Here is a 16,708-nt window from a genome sequence, read left to right as displayed (position 1 = left end):
TGTTGAATACGTATTTGAAAAATGTTGAAGACGTATTTGAAAAAATGTTTATCATGCATGTAAAAATGTTGATCAAGCATTTGCAAAAAAATGCTGAACAAGCATTTGAAAAATGTTGAGTTTCAACATCTTTTTCAAATGCTTGTTCAGCATTTTTTGCAAATGCTCGATTAGCATTTTTATATACATAATCAACATTTCCTAAAATACTTCTTCAACATTTTTCAAATACCTATTCAGCAATTTTTAAATATTTGTTCAACATTTTTCAAATACTTGTTTAATATTTTTTTCAAATGCTTGATTAACATTTTTACATGCATGATAAACATTTTTTTAAATACTTCTTCAACATTTTTCAAATACGTATTCAACAGATAAATGGGTGCAATGCACCTGTCAGCCTAGAGGAAGCAGACTGGGTGTCAATCGGCCAGCAGTGGGCCGACTGGGGCCAATCGGCCAGCAGTAGGCCGACTGGGTAATATTTAAAAAGGCATATAATTACAGCGTAATATTTCTGAAATTCAATATAAAAAATGTATTGTTTTAAAAAATTAGCTTTTATGAGAGTAAAATTATCCCTACCTTTCTCAATGGCATCAACCACAAAAATGTTGTTATAAAAAACTTAACATATAAAGTATAGGATAAGCCACTTTCAAAGGTTCGTCACCTACCTACTAATCTTCCGAGAACCTGTTATTTTTACCATCTCCAAGAATTTTCTTACAGTGTTGGTAAAATAAGTCTTTAACTTTCAATAAACTAGGCAAAAATGAGAATCCTCTTTCCAAGAGATGTGAGTGGATAACAATTTTTTAAGGAAATGCAGTGCAAGAAATTTCTTAAGAAAATTTCCTATAGAATGCAATCATATAAATCGAACAGTATATATATGATAAAACCATGAGAAATTCCAATCCTCTAAATTAAGTTCATCATATGCATGCTATCACGACTCACGAGTGATGGGAGCGCACCGATCGAGCGGCCAGGATGTCGTCACGCCCGGAAACAAAAGAACTGATTGAATTCTCGATACTATGCCCATGCAGAAACAATACATACAATAATACTATCCCGTTTCTAAATATTTGTCTTTTTAGAGATTTTAAATGAACTACCATATACAGATGTATATAAACATATTTTAAAGTGTAGATTCTCTTATTTTGCTTCGTAAATAGTCACTTGTTAAAATCTCTATAAAGACAAATATTTAGAAACAGAGCAAGTACATATGTAGACACGCAGCAAGTTAAATACATACTCCACACAACGTTGTAAGCAGCAACACACGCACACCCATGAAAAAAAAAGCAACACACGCACACCGACCGAACGTACGTACGTATATATAACGAGCCGTATATACGCACAAATTCCCGGCTCTTATTGGACGCACGCTCGCGCGTATACGTGTGCTAGCTAGCTAGCTGAATCGCGGATCGATTAGCAGCAGCTGGCTAGCTTAGCCGAAGAAGTGGTGCTTCTTCTTCCCCTCGCCGCGGCCGGACTCCTCGTCCTCGCCGTCCTCCGCCGACTCCTTGTACTCCTTCTTCTCGTGATGCTCGTGGAACGCGTACCCGCCGCTGCCCACAGCCGCCACCGCGGCCACCTCCTCCTCGATCTTGTGACGGTGCGCGTTCTCCGGGTCCTTCTTCACCTGGTGCTTCTCGTACTACACACATCCATATATACATGGCCCGTTAATTCGCACCATGATTGAATCATCATCGGTGGAAACGTGCGTTCGAGAGCCTAAAATCTTTGCGCGAGGAAATATCGTTCGGGAGGTACGTACCATGGCGAAGGCGCCGGAGGCGAGGGTGCCTATCTCGCCGAGGTGCTCCTTGTGCTTGTGCTCCTTCTCCTCCTTCCTGTACTTCTCGGTCTCGTCCCTGGACGACCCGTACTCCGTGTCGTCGCCGCCGGACTTCTTGTACCCGCCGCCGCTGTACTCGTCGTCGCCACCCGACTTCTTGTACCCGCCACCGCTGTACTCGTCGTCGCCACCCGACTTCTTGTACCCGCCACCGCTGTACTCGTCGTCGTCTCCGCCGGACTTCTTGTACCCGCCGGCGCTGCGGTCGTAGTCGTCACTGCCGGGCTTGTTGCGGCCGTAGTCCTCGTTGCTCGACTGCTTGTTGTAACCGGTGTCGTAGTCGTCGCCTCCGGACTTCTTGTACCCGGCGCCGCTGTACTCGTCGTCGCCGGTGGACTTGTTGTAGCCGCCGCGGCCGCTGCTGCGCTCGTGCTCGTAGTCGTCGGCGCCGGACTTGTTGTAGCCACCTTCGCGGCGGTTGTAGCCCTCGTTGCTGGTCTTGTTGTCGTAGTCGTCGCCGGCACCGGACCTGCCGTAGCCGCTGCGGCCGTACTCGTCAGCCATCTCGTTCGAGTGTGGGACTACGGGAGAGAAACAAACTTGTCACGGGCTCACGGCTCACTAGTGTAAAGCTCACTGCTTTGTACTAAGAGCACCGCAACGTGGAGTATTTATAGAGGGAGCACAAGGTATCCGTGTCTAGAGGACACGGGCAGGACGATCAGTTTGGCAAGCAGATCGTGGTTCCTTTGCAGCCTACGTGCTGCTGAAATCAAACAAATTCAAAGTTTTTCATATTTCTTTTTGGTCATATTTAAGCAAACAAACCCTTATAAAAACATCCATACAAAATTTGAAAGATACAAATTTTAGGGGTGCCAAAGTCTTCTTCCTCGAGCATCCATCAAGGACGCATCCGTAAGCAAGTCGCGTCTGACCTTCGTCTGAGCGGAGCAAACTTGTTGAAACTCATGAGCTTGTAGAGTGAAATGTGTCATTAGTCCAGAAATTCAAAGTGATTGCACACTTTAGGCCAAATACTCGTAAACTGGTCAATTTAGTATGTAATCTCATATACCGAAATAGGCTTTCGTCCTGCTTTATATAGTATAAAGCAAACCGCCACAAGCATACATCAAGCCTAACAAGGTAGCAACACACACGAGACCGAAGTACAAACAAGAAGTACACAAATAAAGGTTCTATTGAGGGCACCAGCTCAACAAGCCCTAGGAATAAAAGAAAGAAAGATGGCACATGCCACACAAACGCATGGAGCCAAAAGAGCTAGTCCGGGTCACGCGCGGGGGCGGGGGGGAGAGGGGAAGCGGCGGTGCCAGTCGCAGAGCCAACGCTCAGAGTCCTGCTGTGAGAGTGTCGATGGTGCAGTGGTCCGCTCCTCGGCTAAGTGGCCTTTGTCGGTGTCAAAACCGGCTGATCTCGGGTAGGGGGTCCCGAACTATGCGTCTGAGAATCGAAGGTAACAGGATATGTTTACCCAGGTTCGGGCCCTCTTAATGGAGGTAAAACACTACTTCCTGCTTCATTGTCTTTGATGAGTATAGGGGTTACAAGAGTAGATCTACCTCGAGATCGTAATGGCTAAACCCTAGCTGTCTAGCCTATGTCAATTCTGATAGCATCTACGGACTAAACCCTCCGATTTATATAGACAACGGAGGGGCCTAGGGTTGTACAGAGTCGGCTTGCAGAAGAAGGAAATTATACATCCGGAGGACAATCTTGCCATCCACGCATAGGAAAGTCTTATCCGGACACGGGGAAAGGTCTTCTACCTTGTATCTTTACGGCCCATCAGTCCGGCCCATATCACACAGCCCGGACACCCGAGGACCCCTTAATCAAGGACTCTCTCAGTAGCCCCTGAACCAGTCTTCAATGATGATATGTTCGGCACGCAAATTGTCTTCGACATTGTAAGGCGGGTTCCTCCTCTCGAATACTGCAAAGCAATCTTCTGAATAAAAGAACTATATCCGGCTCTGCATGACAGTCACAACCCTCAACCACGAAGGCAAAATATTTAATCAAAATAATGTCTGTCAACTGACAACCTTTTCGGCAAAACGCCACGTCTGGCCTCTTTAACATTTCGAACCATTTCTTCGCGTTTCGAGGCACGACCTCTATTGACACGTCTTTTGTCAAAACAGAGATCGTGTCCGCTTATCACGGGATCCTCATCAATACGGTTTTGGGTAATCCAACCGTGCCATTCGCACGACCCCTTGGGAACAGGCGAGTTTTAAGGCTTGAGGGCGCTTGATATTCACTGCCTATATAAGTGTATAACGATCCCTTTTTATCCCATGCCTTCTTCCTTCTCCTGCTTTCCCACCCTCAAGCTCCAGCGCCCAAACTTCAATCTTTCCCACCGCCACTAACCTCTCCAGCCATGTCTGGATCTGGCTCGAAGGGCAAGTGGGAGGCCTCCTTTGTCACGGAGAAGGATGTCAAGGAGCTCCGGGAGGCGGGGTACCTGTCTGCGGACATCGCACACAGGCTCCCTGCCAAGGAGCAAGTTATCCCCACCCCGGAGCCCGGCGAAAGGGTTGTGTTCATCCCTCACTTCCTCCGCAGACTAGGGTTTCCCCTTCACCCCTTTGTCCGCGGCCCCATGTTCTATTACGGGCAAGATTTTCATGATCTAGCCCCAAATTATTTCCTCCACATCTCGGCATTTTTCGTCGTGTGCGAGGCGCTACTCCGCACCCCCCACACTTCGGCCTATGGCTAAAAGTCTTCAATGTGAAGCCGAAGGTGGTCGACGGGCAGCATGCGGACTGTGGTGGTGCCATGGTGAGCAAGCTCCCCAACACCACTTGGCCTAAAGGGGCCTTCGTGGAGACCGTCAAGGTGTGGCAGCAGGAGTGGTTCTACATCACCGAACCCCGCGGCGCTAGGTGGGCGGCCACTCCTGAGTTTAGATCCGGACCCCCTATGAGGCTCGCGTCGTGGACCAACAAGGGTCTGGAATGGGGGTCGACCGCGGAAGTGTTGGCGCTGCAAAAGCGCATCAAAAACATGATAAGCAAGAACACCAGTCTCACTGACGTGATTCAGGTGATGCTCTTCCGCCGGATCCTCCCCTGCCAACTTTGGCCTCTCCATATGTGGGAGTTCAATCCAGAAGGTCCCCGGACCCTGCAGCGCTTCTTCGGCACAAAGCACAAAGAGATCTGGAAGCTGCTCTTCAAGGCCCAGAAGACGTGGCCAAAGAAGACCGAAGACATCGGCCTTGACAGCGAAAATCCGGCCACTCCGGTAAGTGTGTTATTCTCGAACATAAACTTGGTCCATAAATTCTTAGGCATAACTAGTTTTCCATCCCTCTCACAGGGCTGGATAGCGAAGGAGGAGCGGATCAAGTGTCCGACACCGCTGCCTGAAGATCCGGCCACACCCCAGCTTACGAAGATGTTGGTTCCGGCGCCCTATCAAGCGCCGGAGAAGAAGGCCAAGAAGAAGAGCAAGGAGGCCAAGGGCGGCCTCCGCCGTAAGGGTACTTCAGACGCAGTTGATACGTCTCCAAACGTATCTATAATTTTTGATTGTTCCATGCTGTTATATTATCAATCTTGGATGTTTTATAATCATTTTATAGTCATTTTATATCATTTTTTGGTACTAACCCTATTTACATAGTGCCAAGTGCCAGTTATTGTTTTCTGCATGTTTTTTTACATCACAAGAAATCAATATCAAACGGAGTCCAAACGCAACTAAAGTTTACGGAGATTTTTTTGGACCAGAAGGAACATAATGGGCCCTGGCTGTGCCTGGGGGTGCTCCGAGGAGAGCACAACCCACCAGGGCGCGCCATGAGGCCCAGGCGCGCCCTGATGGGTTGTGCCCACCTCGGGTGCCCCCGGACCGCCTCTTTGCTCTATAAATACCCCAATATTCCCAAAACCCTAGGGGAGTCAACGAAACATTGATCCAGCCGCCGCAGAGTCTAGAACCACCAGATCCAATCAAGACACCATCTCGGATGGGGTTCACCACCTCCATTGGTGCCTCTCTGATGATGCGTGAGTAGTTCTTTGTAGACCTTCGGGTCCGTAGTTAGTAGCTAGATGACTTCCTCTCCCTCTCTCTTGATTCTCAATACAATGGTCTTTTGGAGATCCATATGATGTAACTCTTTTGCGGTGTGTTTGTTGGGATCGATGAACTTTGAGTTTATGATCAGATCTATCTTTTTATATCCATGAAAGTATTTGAGTTTCTTTGATCTCTTTTATGCATGATTGCTTATAGCCTCGTATTTCTTCTCCGATATTTGGGTTTTGTTTAGCCAACTTGATCTATTTATCTTGCAATGGGAATATGTGCTTTGTAGTGGGTTCGATCTTATGGTGCTTGATCCCAGTGATAGAAGGGGAACCGACACGTATGTATCATTGCTAGTAAGGATAAAACGATGGGGTCTATTTGTACATAGATAGATCTTATTGATACATCTCCAACGTATCTATAATTTTTGATTGTTCCATGCTATTATATTATCAACCTTGGATGTTTTATATGCATTTATATGCTATTTTATATGATTTTTGGGACTAACCTATTAACCTAGAGCCCAGTGTCAATTTCTGTTTTTTCCCTTGTTTTAGAGTATCGCAGAAAAGGAAAATCAAACGGAGTCCAATTGACCTGAAACTTCACGGAACATATTTTTGGAAGGAAAGCAACCCGGGAGACTTGGAGTCCACATAAGGGAAGCAACGAGGAGGCCACGAGGCAGGGGGGGCGCCCTCCACCCTCGTGGGCCCCTCGTGGCTCCCCTGACGTACTTCTTCCGCCTATATATCTCCATATACCCTAAAACAACCGGGGAGCACAATAGATCGGGAGTTCCGCCGCCAGAAGCCTCCGTAGCCACCGAAAACCAATCTAGACCCGTTCCGGCACCCTGCCAGAGGGGGCAATCCCTCTCCGGTGGCCATCTTCATCATCCCGGTGCTCTCCATGACGATGAGGGAGTAGTTCTCCCTCGGGGCTGAGGGTATGTACCAGTAGCTATGTGTTTGATCCCTCTCTCTCGTGTTCTTGAGATGATACGATCTTCATGTATCGCGAGCTTTGCTATTATAGTTGGATCTTATGATGTTTTCTTCCCCCCTCTACTCTCTTGTAATGGATTGAGTTTTCCCTTTGAAGTTATCTTATCGGATTGAGTCTTTAAAGATTTGAGAAAACTTAATGTATGTCTTGCCGTGCGTATCTGTGGTGACAATGGGATATCATGTGATTCACTTGATGTATGTTTTGGTGATCAACTTGCGGGTTCCGCCCATGAACCTATGCATAGGGGTTGGCACACGTTTTCGTCGTGATTCTCCGGTAGGAACTTTGGGGCACTCTTTGAGGTTCTATGTGTTGGTTGAATAGATGAATCGGATATTGTGTGATGCATATCGTATAATCATACCCCACGGATACTTGAGGTGACATTGGAGTATCTAGGTGACATTAGGGTTTTGGTTGATTTGTGTCTTAAGGTGTTATTCTAGTACGAACTCTAGGGCTGTTTGTGACACGTATAGGAATAGCCCAACGGATTGATTGGAAAGAATAACTTTGAGGTGGTTTCGTACCCTACCATAATCTCTTCGTTCGTTCTCCGGTATTAGTGACTTTGGAGTGACTCTTTGTTGCATGTTGAGGGATAGTTATGTGATCCAATTATGCTATTATTGTTGGGAGGACTTGCACTAGTGAAAGTATGAACCCTAGGCCTTGTTTCCTATCATTGCAATACCATTTGTGCTCACTTTTATCATTAGTTACCTTGCTGTTTTTATATTTTTAGATTACAAAAACCATTATCTACTATCCATATACCACTTGTATCACCATCTCTTCGCCGAACTAGTGCGCCTATACAATTTACCATTGTATTGGGTGTGTTGGGGACACAAGAGACTCTTTGTTATTTAGTTGTGGGGTTGCTTGAGAGAGACCATCTTCATCCTACGCCTCCTACGGATTGATAAACCTTAGGTCATCCACTTGAGGGAAATTTGCTACTGTCTTACAAACCTCTGCACTTGGAGTCCCAACAATGTCTACAAGAAGAAGGTTGTGTAGTAGACATCAAGCTCTTTTCTAGCGCCGTTGCCGGGGAGGTGAGTGCTTGAAGGTATATCTTTAGATCTTGCAATCGAGTCTTTTAGTTTCTTGTTTTATCACTAGTTTAGTTTATAAAATAAAACTACAAAAAAATATGGAATTGAGTTTGCCTCATACACTTCATCTTTTTAATATCTTTCGTGAGTATGATGGAAAGGAAAATTGTGCCAAACTGTTAGAAGAAGAATATATTAAAATGTTTGGCAACGAATCTTTGAATGATGAGCATGATTGCAATGTTGTTAGTATGAACTCCTTGAATATCCATGGTACTAATGATGATTTCACTAGTTATGATGAAAATGTCTCCTATAAACATGTCAATTTTTGTGGAGTGCATTGGATTTGTAAGTACACACCAAATAGGGAAGATAGATATTGCAAGAGGCATAAGTACTTAGAAACTAAATTGTTGCAAGAAAGGCTAGATGATTGTGCTGAAGATTTAAATTTTCTTAGCCATACTTGTGAACTTTGCAATGAACATGATCATTTCAGTACCCAATGCAAATTGTTTCATGATTGTATCGTGTCCAAAAAATGTGATGACTTGATTTCCCTTGCACATCATAATGAACTTGGTTTGCTGTTGGGTTATGAATAAATGAAACGTATAACTAAGGATATCCCAAAGTTCGCCCTTGATAGAGTTCTTCATTTTGATCTAGAGAAAATTTATATGTATTGTGCGGTGAATTGTATTGAAAATCCTTATATTGCCAACTACATAAAGAAAAGAAAAGAAATAGAAGATGAAGAGAACACTAATGAAAGGGAAGAGACTTACCAATATTCTCCTATTATTTCTTATGATGAATCAGGTAACGAGGAGGAGCCGTCTATCCAACCAATCTCATTAATAAGGAGCACCAAAAAGAGGATTGAACCCACACATGATGTGCTGAAGAAAAAGAAAAGAAAAAGGAAGAGAGGTAAAAAGATATCTCTCCCAAATAATGCTGCTCCTATTACTATTGTACCTCATGAAAATATAATTGTGGAAGATAATGATATTTCTTATGATCTTGAAAATCTTTTTGGCACTTGCTTGGAGGAATATGATAATTGCTATACTATTGGTGCTATCCATACTATTAATTATGAGAGTGATTATGCTTATGATATGAGAAGGCCCAAGCTTGGGGATGCTATGTTTGATGAAGATGATGTTTTTGAGAATATATTTGCTGCAATTAATGTTTGTCCCAAGCTTGGGGATGCTACGTTTAATGAAGATGATATTTTTAGTCTCCCAAGTTTTGATATGCAAATTTATAATGATGATAGCATTCCTCCTACCTATGATGATTATTGTGATGATACATATGCTATAAAAAGTAGTGATGATTATATTTATCAAACTTTTCATGATTACCATTTTTCTGAACATTACTCTTTTAATGTGGAAACAATTTATAATATTCAAGTCTCTTATGATACTCCCTCTACCCCGAATGAGAAGAATTTTGCTTATGTGGAGAGTAGTAAATTTTCTATGCTTGTAGATCATGAAAAGAATGCTTTAGGTGCTGGTTATATTGTTGAATTCATTCATGATGCTACTGAAAATTATTATGAGGGAGGAATATATGCTTGTAGGAATTGCAATAATATCAAGTTTCCTCTCTATGTACTTAAAATTTTGAAGTTATGCTTGTTTTACCTTCCTATGCAAGTTGATTCTTGTTCCCACAAGTTGTTTGCTCGCAAAATCCCTATGCATAGGAAGTGGGTTAGACTTAAATGTTCTGGTCATATTCTTCATGATGCTCTCTTTATGTTTCAATTCTTATCTTTTATGTGAGCATCATTGAAATCATCATGCCTAGCTAGGGGCGTTAAACGATAGCGCTTGTTGGGAGGCAACCCAACTTTATTTTTGTTCCTTGATTTTTGTTCCTGTTTAGTAATAAATAATTCATCTAGACTCTGTTTAGATGTGGTTTATGCTTTTAATTAGTGTTTGTGCCAAGTAGAACCTTTGGGAAGACTTGGGGAAGTCTTTTAAATCTTGCTGTAAAAAACAGAAACTTTAGCGCTCACGAGAATTGCTGCCATTTCTATTTGGAAGGTGATATTTAGTTAATTCTTTTTGCAGATGATTAATTGATAAATTCCTCACGTCCATCGATTTTTTTGAGAATTTTATGAGTTACGTAAGTATACGTTTGATCCAGATTACTACAGACTGTTCTGTTTTTGACAGATTCTGTTTTCTATGTGGTGTTTGCTTATTTTGATGAATCTATGAGTAGCATCGGAGGGTATGAACCATAGATAAGTTGGAATACATTAGATATTACACCAATATGAATTTATAATGAGTTCACAACAGTACCTAAGTGGTGATTTATTTTCGTATACTAACGGAGCTTACGAGTTTTCTGTTAAGTTTTGTGTTGTGAAGTTTTCAAGTTTTGGGTAAAGATTCGATGGACTATGGAACAAGGAGTGGCAAGAGCCTAAGCTTGGGGATGCCCAAGGCACCCCAAGGTAATATTCAAGGACAACAAAGAGCATAATCTTGGGGATGCCCCGGAAGGCATCCCCTCTTTCGTCTTCGTTCATCGGTAACTTTACTTGAAGCTATATTTTTATTCGCCACATGATATGTGTTTTGTTTGGAGCGTCATTTTATTTTATTTAGTTTTGCTTGATGATTGAATAAAATACCAAGATCTGAAATTCTTAAATGTTAGAGAGTCTTCATATAGTTGCATAATTATTCGACTACTCATTGATCTTCACTTATATCTTTCGGAGTAGTTTGTTGTTGCTCTAGTGCTTCACTTATATCTTTTTAGAGCACGATGGTGGTTTTATTTTATAGAAATAGATGAACTCTCATGCTTCACTTATATTATTTTGAAAGTCCTAAACATCATGGTAATTTGCTTTGGTTATGAATTTAGTCCTAATATGATGGGCATCCAAGAGGGATATAATAAAAACTTTCATATAAAGTGCATTGAATACTAAGAGAAGTTTGATACTTGATAATTGTTTTGAGATATGGAGATGGTGATATTAGAGTCATGCTAGTTGAGTAGTTGTGAATTTGAGAAATATTTGTGTTGAAGTTTGTGATTCCCGTAGCATGCACGTATGGTGAACCGTTATGTGATGAAGTCGGAGCATGATTTATTTATTGATTGTCTTCCTTATGAGTGGCGGTCGGGGACGAGTGATGGTCTTTTCCTACCAATCTACCCCCCTAGGAGCATGCGCGTAGTATTTTGTTTCGATAACTAATAGATTTTTGCAATAAGTATGTGAGTTCTTATGACTAATGTTGAGTCCATGGATTATACGCACTCTCACCCTTCCACCATTGCTAGCCTCTCAAGTACCGCGCAACTTTCGCCGGTACCATAAACCCACCATATACCTTCCTCAAAACAGCCACCATATCTACCTATTATGGCATTTCCATAGCCATTCTGAGATATATTTCCATGCAAATTTCCACCGTTCAGTTTGCTATGACACGCTTCATCATTGTCATATTGCTTTGCATGATCATGTAGTTGACATCGTATTTGTGGCAAAGCCACCGTTCATAATTCTTTCATACATGTCACTCATGATTCATTGCACATCCCGGTACACCGCTGGAGGCATTCATATAGAGTCATATCTTGTTCTAAGTATCGAGTTGTAATTCTTGAGTTGTAAGTAAATAAAATTGTGATGATCATCATTATTAGAGCATTGTCCCAGTGAGGAAAGGATGATGGAGACTATGATTCCCCCATAAGTCGGGATGAGACTCCGGACGAAAAATAAAAAAGGGAAAAAAAGAGGCCATAAAAAAGAGAAAATGCCCAAATAAAAAATGAGAGAAAAATAGAGAAGGGGCAATGCTACAATCCTTTTACCACACTTGTGCTTCAAAGTAGCACCATGATCTTCATGATAGAGAGTCTCCTATGTTGTCACTTTCATATACTAGTGGGAATCTTTCATTATAGAACTTGGCTTGTATAGTCCAATGATGGGCTTCCTCAAAATGCCCTAGGTCTTCGTGAGCAAGCGAGTTGGATGCACACCCACTAGTTTCTTTTGTTGAGCTTTTATACATTTATAGCTCTAGTGCATCTATTGCATGGCAATCCCTACTCACTCACATTGATATCTATTAATGGGCATCTCCATAGCCCGTTGATACGCCTAGTTGATGTGAGACTATCTTCTCCCTTTTTGTCTTCTCCACAACCACCATTCTATTCCACCTATAGTGCTATGTCCATGGCTCACGCTCATGTATTGCGTGAAAATTGAAAAAGTTTGAGAACACCAAAAGTATGAAACAATTGCTTGGCTTGTCATCGAGGTTGTGCATGATTTAAATATTTTGTGTGGTGAAGATGGAGCATAGCCAGACTATATGATTTTGTAGGGATAGCTTTCTTTGGCCATGTTATTTTAAGAAGACATAATTGCTTTGTTAGTATGCTTGATGTATTATTATTTCTATGTCAATATTAAACTTTTGTCTTGAATCTTATGGATCTGAATATTCTTGCCACAATAAATAAGAATTACTTAGATAAATATGTTAGGTAGCATTCCACATCAAAAATTCTGTTTTTATCATTTACCTACTCGAGGACGAGCAGGAATTAAGCTTGGGGATGCTGATACGTCTCCAACATATCTATAATTTTTTATTGTTCCATGTTATTATATTATCAACCTTGGATGTTTTATATGCATTTATATGCTATTTTATATGATTTTTGGGACTAACCTATTAGCCTAGATCCCAGTGCCAGTTTTTTCCTTGTTTTAGAGTATCGCAGAAAAGGAAAATCAAACGGAGTCCAATTGACCTGAAACTTCACGGAACTTATTTTTGGAAGGAAAGCAACCCGGGAGACTTGGAGTCCACGTAAGGGAAGCAACGAGGAGGCCATGAGGCAGGGGGCGCGCCCTCCACCCTCGTGGGCCCCTCGTGGCTCCCCTGACGTACTTCTTCCGCCTATATATCTCCATATACCCTAAAACGATCGGGGAGCATAATAGATTGGGAGTTCCACCGCCAGAAGCCTCCGTAGCCACCGAAAACCAATCTATACCCATTCCGGCACCCTGTTGGAGGGGGCAATCCCTCTTCGGTGGCCATCTTCATCATCCTGGTGCTCTCCATGACGAGTAGGGAGTAGTTCTCCCTCGGGGCTGAGGGTATGTACCAGTAGCTATGTGTTTGATCCCTCTCTCTCATGTTCTTGAGGTGATACGATCTTGATGTATCGTGAGCTTTGCTATTATAGTTGGATCTTATGATGTTTTCTTCCCCCCCTCTACTCTCTTGTAATGGATTGAGTTTTCCCTTTGAAGTTATCTTATCGGATTGAGTCTTTAAAGATTTGATAACACTTGATGTATGTCTTGTCATGCGTATCTGTGGTGACAATGGGATATCACGTGATTTACTTGATGTATGTTTTGGTGATCAACTTGCGGGTTCCGCCCATGAACCTATGCATAGGGGTTGGCACACGTTTTCGTCGTGATTCTCCGGTAGGAACTTTGGGGCACTCTTTGAGGTTCTATGTGTTGGTTGAATAGATGAATCGGAGATTGTGTGATGCATATCGTATAATCATACCCCACGGATACTTGAGGTGACATTGGAGTATCTAGGTGACATTAGGGTTTTGGTTGATTTGTGTCTTAAGGTGTTATTCTAGTACGAACTCTAGGGCTATTTGTGACACGTATAGGAATAGCCCAACGGATTGATTGGAAAGAATAACTTTGAGGTGGTTTCGTACCCTACCATAATCTCTTCGTTCGTTCTCCGGTATTAGTGACTTTGGAGTGACTCTTTGTTGCATGTTGAGGGATAGTTATGTGATCCAGTTATGCTATTATTGTTGGGAGGACTTGCACTAGTGAAAGTATGAACCCTAGGCCTTGTTTCCTATCATTGCAATACCGTTTGTGCTCACTTTTATCATTAGTTACCTTGCTGTTTTTATATTTTCAGATTACAAAAACCATTATCTACTATCCATATACCACTTGTACTACCATCTCTTCGCCGAACTAGTGCACCTATACAATTTACCATTGTATTGGGTGTGTTGGGGACACAAGAGACTCTTTGTTATTTGGTTGTAGGGTTGCTTCAGAGAGACCATCTTCATCCTACGCCTCCTACGGATTGATAAACCTTAGGTCATCCACTTGAGGGAAATTTGCTACTGTCCTACAAACCTCTGCACTTGGAGGCCCAACAACGTCTCCAAGAAGAAGGTTGTGTAGTAGACATCACTTGTCTACATCATGTCATCGTTCTTATTGCATTACTCCGTTTCTCCATGAACTTAATACACTAGATGCATGCTGGATAGCGGTCGATGTGTGGAGTCATAGTAGTAGATGCAGGCAGGAGTCGGTCTACTAATCTTGGACGTGGTGCCTATGTAATGATCATTGCCTGGATATCATCATGAGTATTTGAAGTTCTATGAATTGCCCAACAATAATTTGTTCACCCACCATTTGCTATTTTTCTCGAGAGAAGCCACTAGTGAAATCTCTGGCCCCCGGGGCTCTTTCTCTTATTATTTGCCTTTGCGATCTACTTTTCATTTACTTTAGTTTAAGATCTATTAAACCAAAATACAAAAATACCTTGCTGCAATTTATCCTTATTTATTTTATTTGGTGTTCGATCTATCAATATACTACAATTTTATCTCACGTTTGTTTGCCTATCTTGAGGCGCCGTACCCGAAAGGGATTGACAACCCCTTTAACACATCGGGTTGCGAGGATTTGTTATCCATGTGTAGGGGCTGTTTACATTGTGTTGCTTGGTTCTCCTACTGGTTCGATAACCTTGATTTCATATCTAAGGAAATACCTACCACCTCTATGTTGCATCATCCCTTCCTCTTTGGGGAAATACCGACGTAGCTTCAAGCGACATCAGTAGTGTCCGGAGAGACCGAAGTCCCCTCCTCCCACGAAGGAGATGAAGACGAAGAAGAGGAGGAGGCGGAAAGTGACTCTCCCTTCAAGGGGAGGAAAAAGAAAAGGGCAGCCTCCACAGACCCAGAGGAGGGGGTTTCCAAGAGGGGGAAGATAATCCTCTCGGATGGTTCGGATTCGGATGCCGAACACATCCCCAAGAGGCGCCCCAGGGAAAAGCCCCTGGCCACATCGTAAGTATCAAAGGATACTTTACAAATATCCGGTCTTTTATGTTTTCAATATAATGTATTATGTTGTGTGTATTACAGTCCTGCCCGCGACCTCCCCCATCCATCGCTATCTAAGGGGAGCTCTCTGGCACCAGAGATGGTGGAGAGCGAGACGCCTCCGTGAGCCTCTCCGCCAACCACCGCGGATGGCATCGAGGTGTTGTCCCAAAGAGCCTCTCCGGGCCACGGAGTGGTGAAGGAGACTGCCAATACGGCGCCTGAGGGTGAGGCCTTAGCTGCTAAGAACATGGGGGTGCAACCCCCATGGAGACCGACGGCGGGGGCCTTGACCAGTCCGACCCCCAGCCGAACACTATTTCGGAGACCCATACGGCTCCGGAATCGAGCGAGCAGCCCCCTACAAAGGAGGGGGAGTGTCGATTTCGATGGCGACCTCCACTAATCCGGATGCGCCGAATACTCTGGTGGAGGCACTACGACATGCTGCTATCGTGGAGGAGCACCACACTCTGATGGGTGCGGTGGTTGAGAAGGTTCAGTCCGCAAAGAGCAGGCTGAATGAAGCCTTCACCAGCCCACCAACAGGCTTCAAGGTATGCGACGTAATATTCTTAGACGCTTTTCATATGAAGGAAATATGCCTGTATATAGATAGTAGCCCTTCTTACTTTGTTTGGTTTTGAAAAAGGCTGAACAGAGGATCGAGTAGTAATCGTAGGAGGTGACGTACTTTTCAATTGGATAACAGGCTTCCCTATTGGCGACGACGCCCAGGCCGCTGAAGTTTCTGAACTCAATCGGAAGTTGAAGCTGGCTGATGAAGAGATCGACCGCATTTGTGACGCCCCCAATTTGACCGTACACTAATCATACACACAAATGTGTACGATCAAGATTAGGGACTCCGGGAAGATATCACAACACAACTCTACAAATAAAATAAGTCATACAAGCATCATATTACAAGCCAGGGGCCTCGAGGGCTCGAATACAAGAGCTCGATCATAGACGAGTCAGCGGAAGCAACAATATCTGAGTACATACATAAGTTAAACAAGTTCGCCTTAAGAAGGCTAGCACAAACTGGGATACAGATCGAAAGAGGCACATGCCTCATGCCTGGGATCCTCCTAAGCTACTCCTAGTCGTCGTCAGCGGCCTAGGAGTAGCTTAATTAAGTATCCGATTCTAGTTGTCATAAGGTCAACGTATAACTCCAAGTCGTCCTGTTACCGAAGATCATGGCTATTCGAATAGATTAACTTCCCTGCAGGGGTGCACCACATTTCCCAACATGCTCGACCCCCTTTGTCCGGACACACTTTCCTGGGTCATGCTCGGCCTCGGAAGATCAACACATCACAGCCCTACCTAGGCACAACAGAGAGGTCAGCACGCTGATCTAAATCCTATGGCGCAGCGGTCTAGGCCCATCGCCCATTGCACACCTGCATGTTGCGTACGCGGCCGGTGAGCAGACCTAACCTCCCTTATACAAGAGCAGGCGTTCCAGTCCAACCCGGCGCGCGCCGCTCAGTCACTGACGTCA

The 16,708-nt window shown here is 43.5% G+C and overlaps 1 protein-coding gene across 1 annotated transcript; it reads right to left on the bottom strand.

Moving 5' to 3' along the window:
• Window positions 1-1,242: 1,242 nt before the first annotated feature.
• Window positions 1,243-2,482, bottom strand: LOC125538233 (uncharacterized). Its single transcript, XM_048701507.2, has 2 exons — window positions 1,808-2,482; window positions 1,243-1,684 (listed from the first exon to the last, which is right to left on the bottom strand). The coding sequence occupies exons 1-2, from the start codon at window positions 2,390-2,392 to the stop codon at window positions 1,475-1,477; spliced, it is 795 nt and encodes a 264-aa protein (XP_048557464.1). The 5' UTR covers window positions 2,393-2,482; the 3' UTR covers window positions 1,243-1,474.
• Window positions 2,483-16,708: the final 14,226 nt, after the last annotated feature.

Source organism: Triticum urartu, chromosome 2A (assembly GCF_056163025.1).
Source record: "Triticum urartu cultivar PI428250 chromosome 2A, HENAU_Tu73, whole genome shotgun sequence".
Lineage (NCBI taxonomy): Eukaryota > Viridiplantae > Streptophyta > Magnoliopsida > Poales > Poaceae > Triticum > Triticum urartu.
This window is presented reverse-complemented; position numbering and strand designations above follow the sequence as displayed.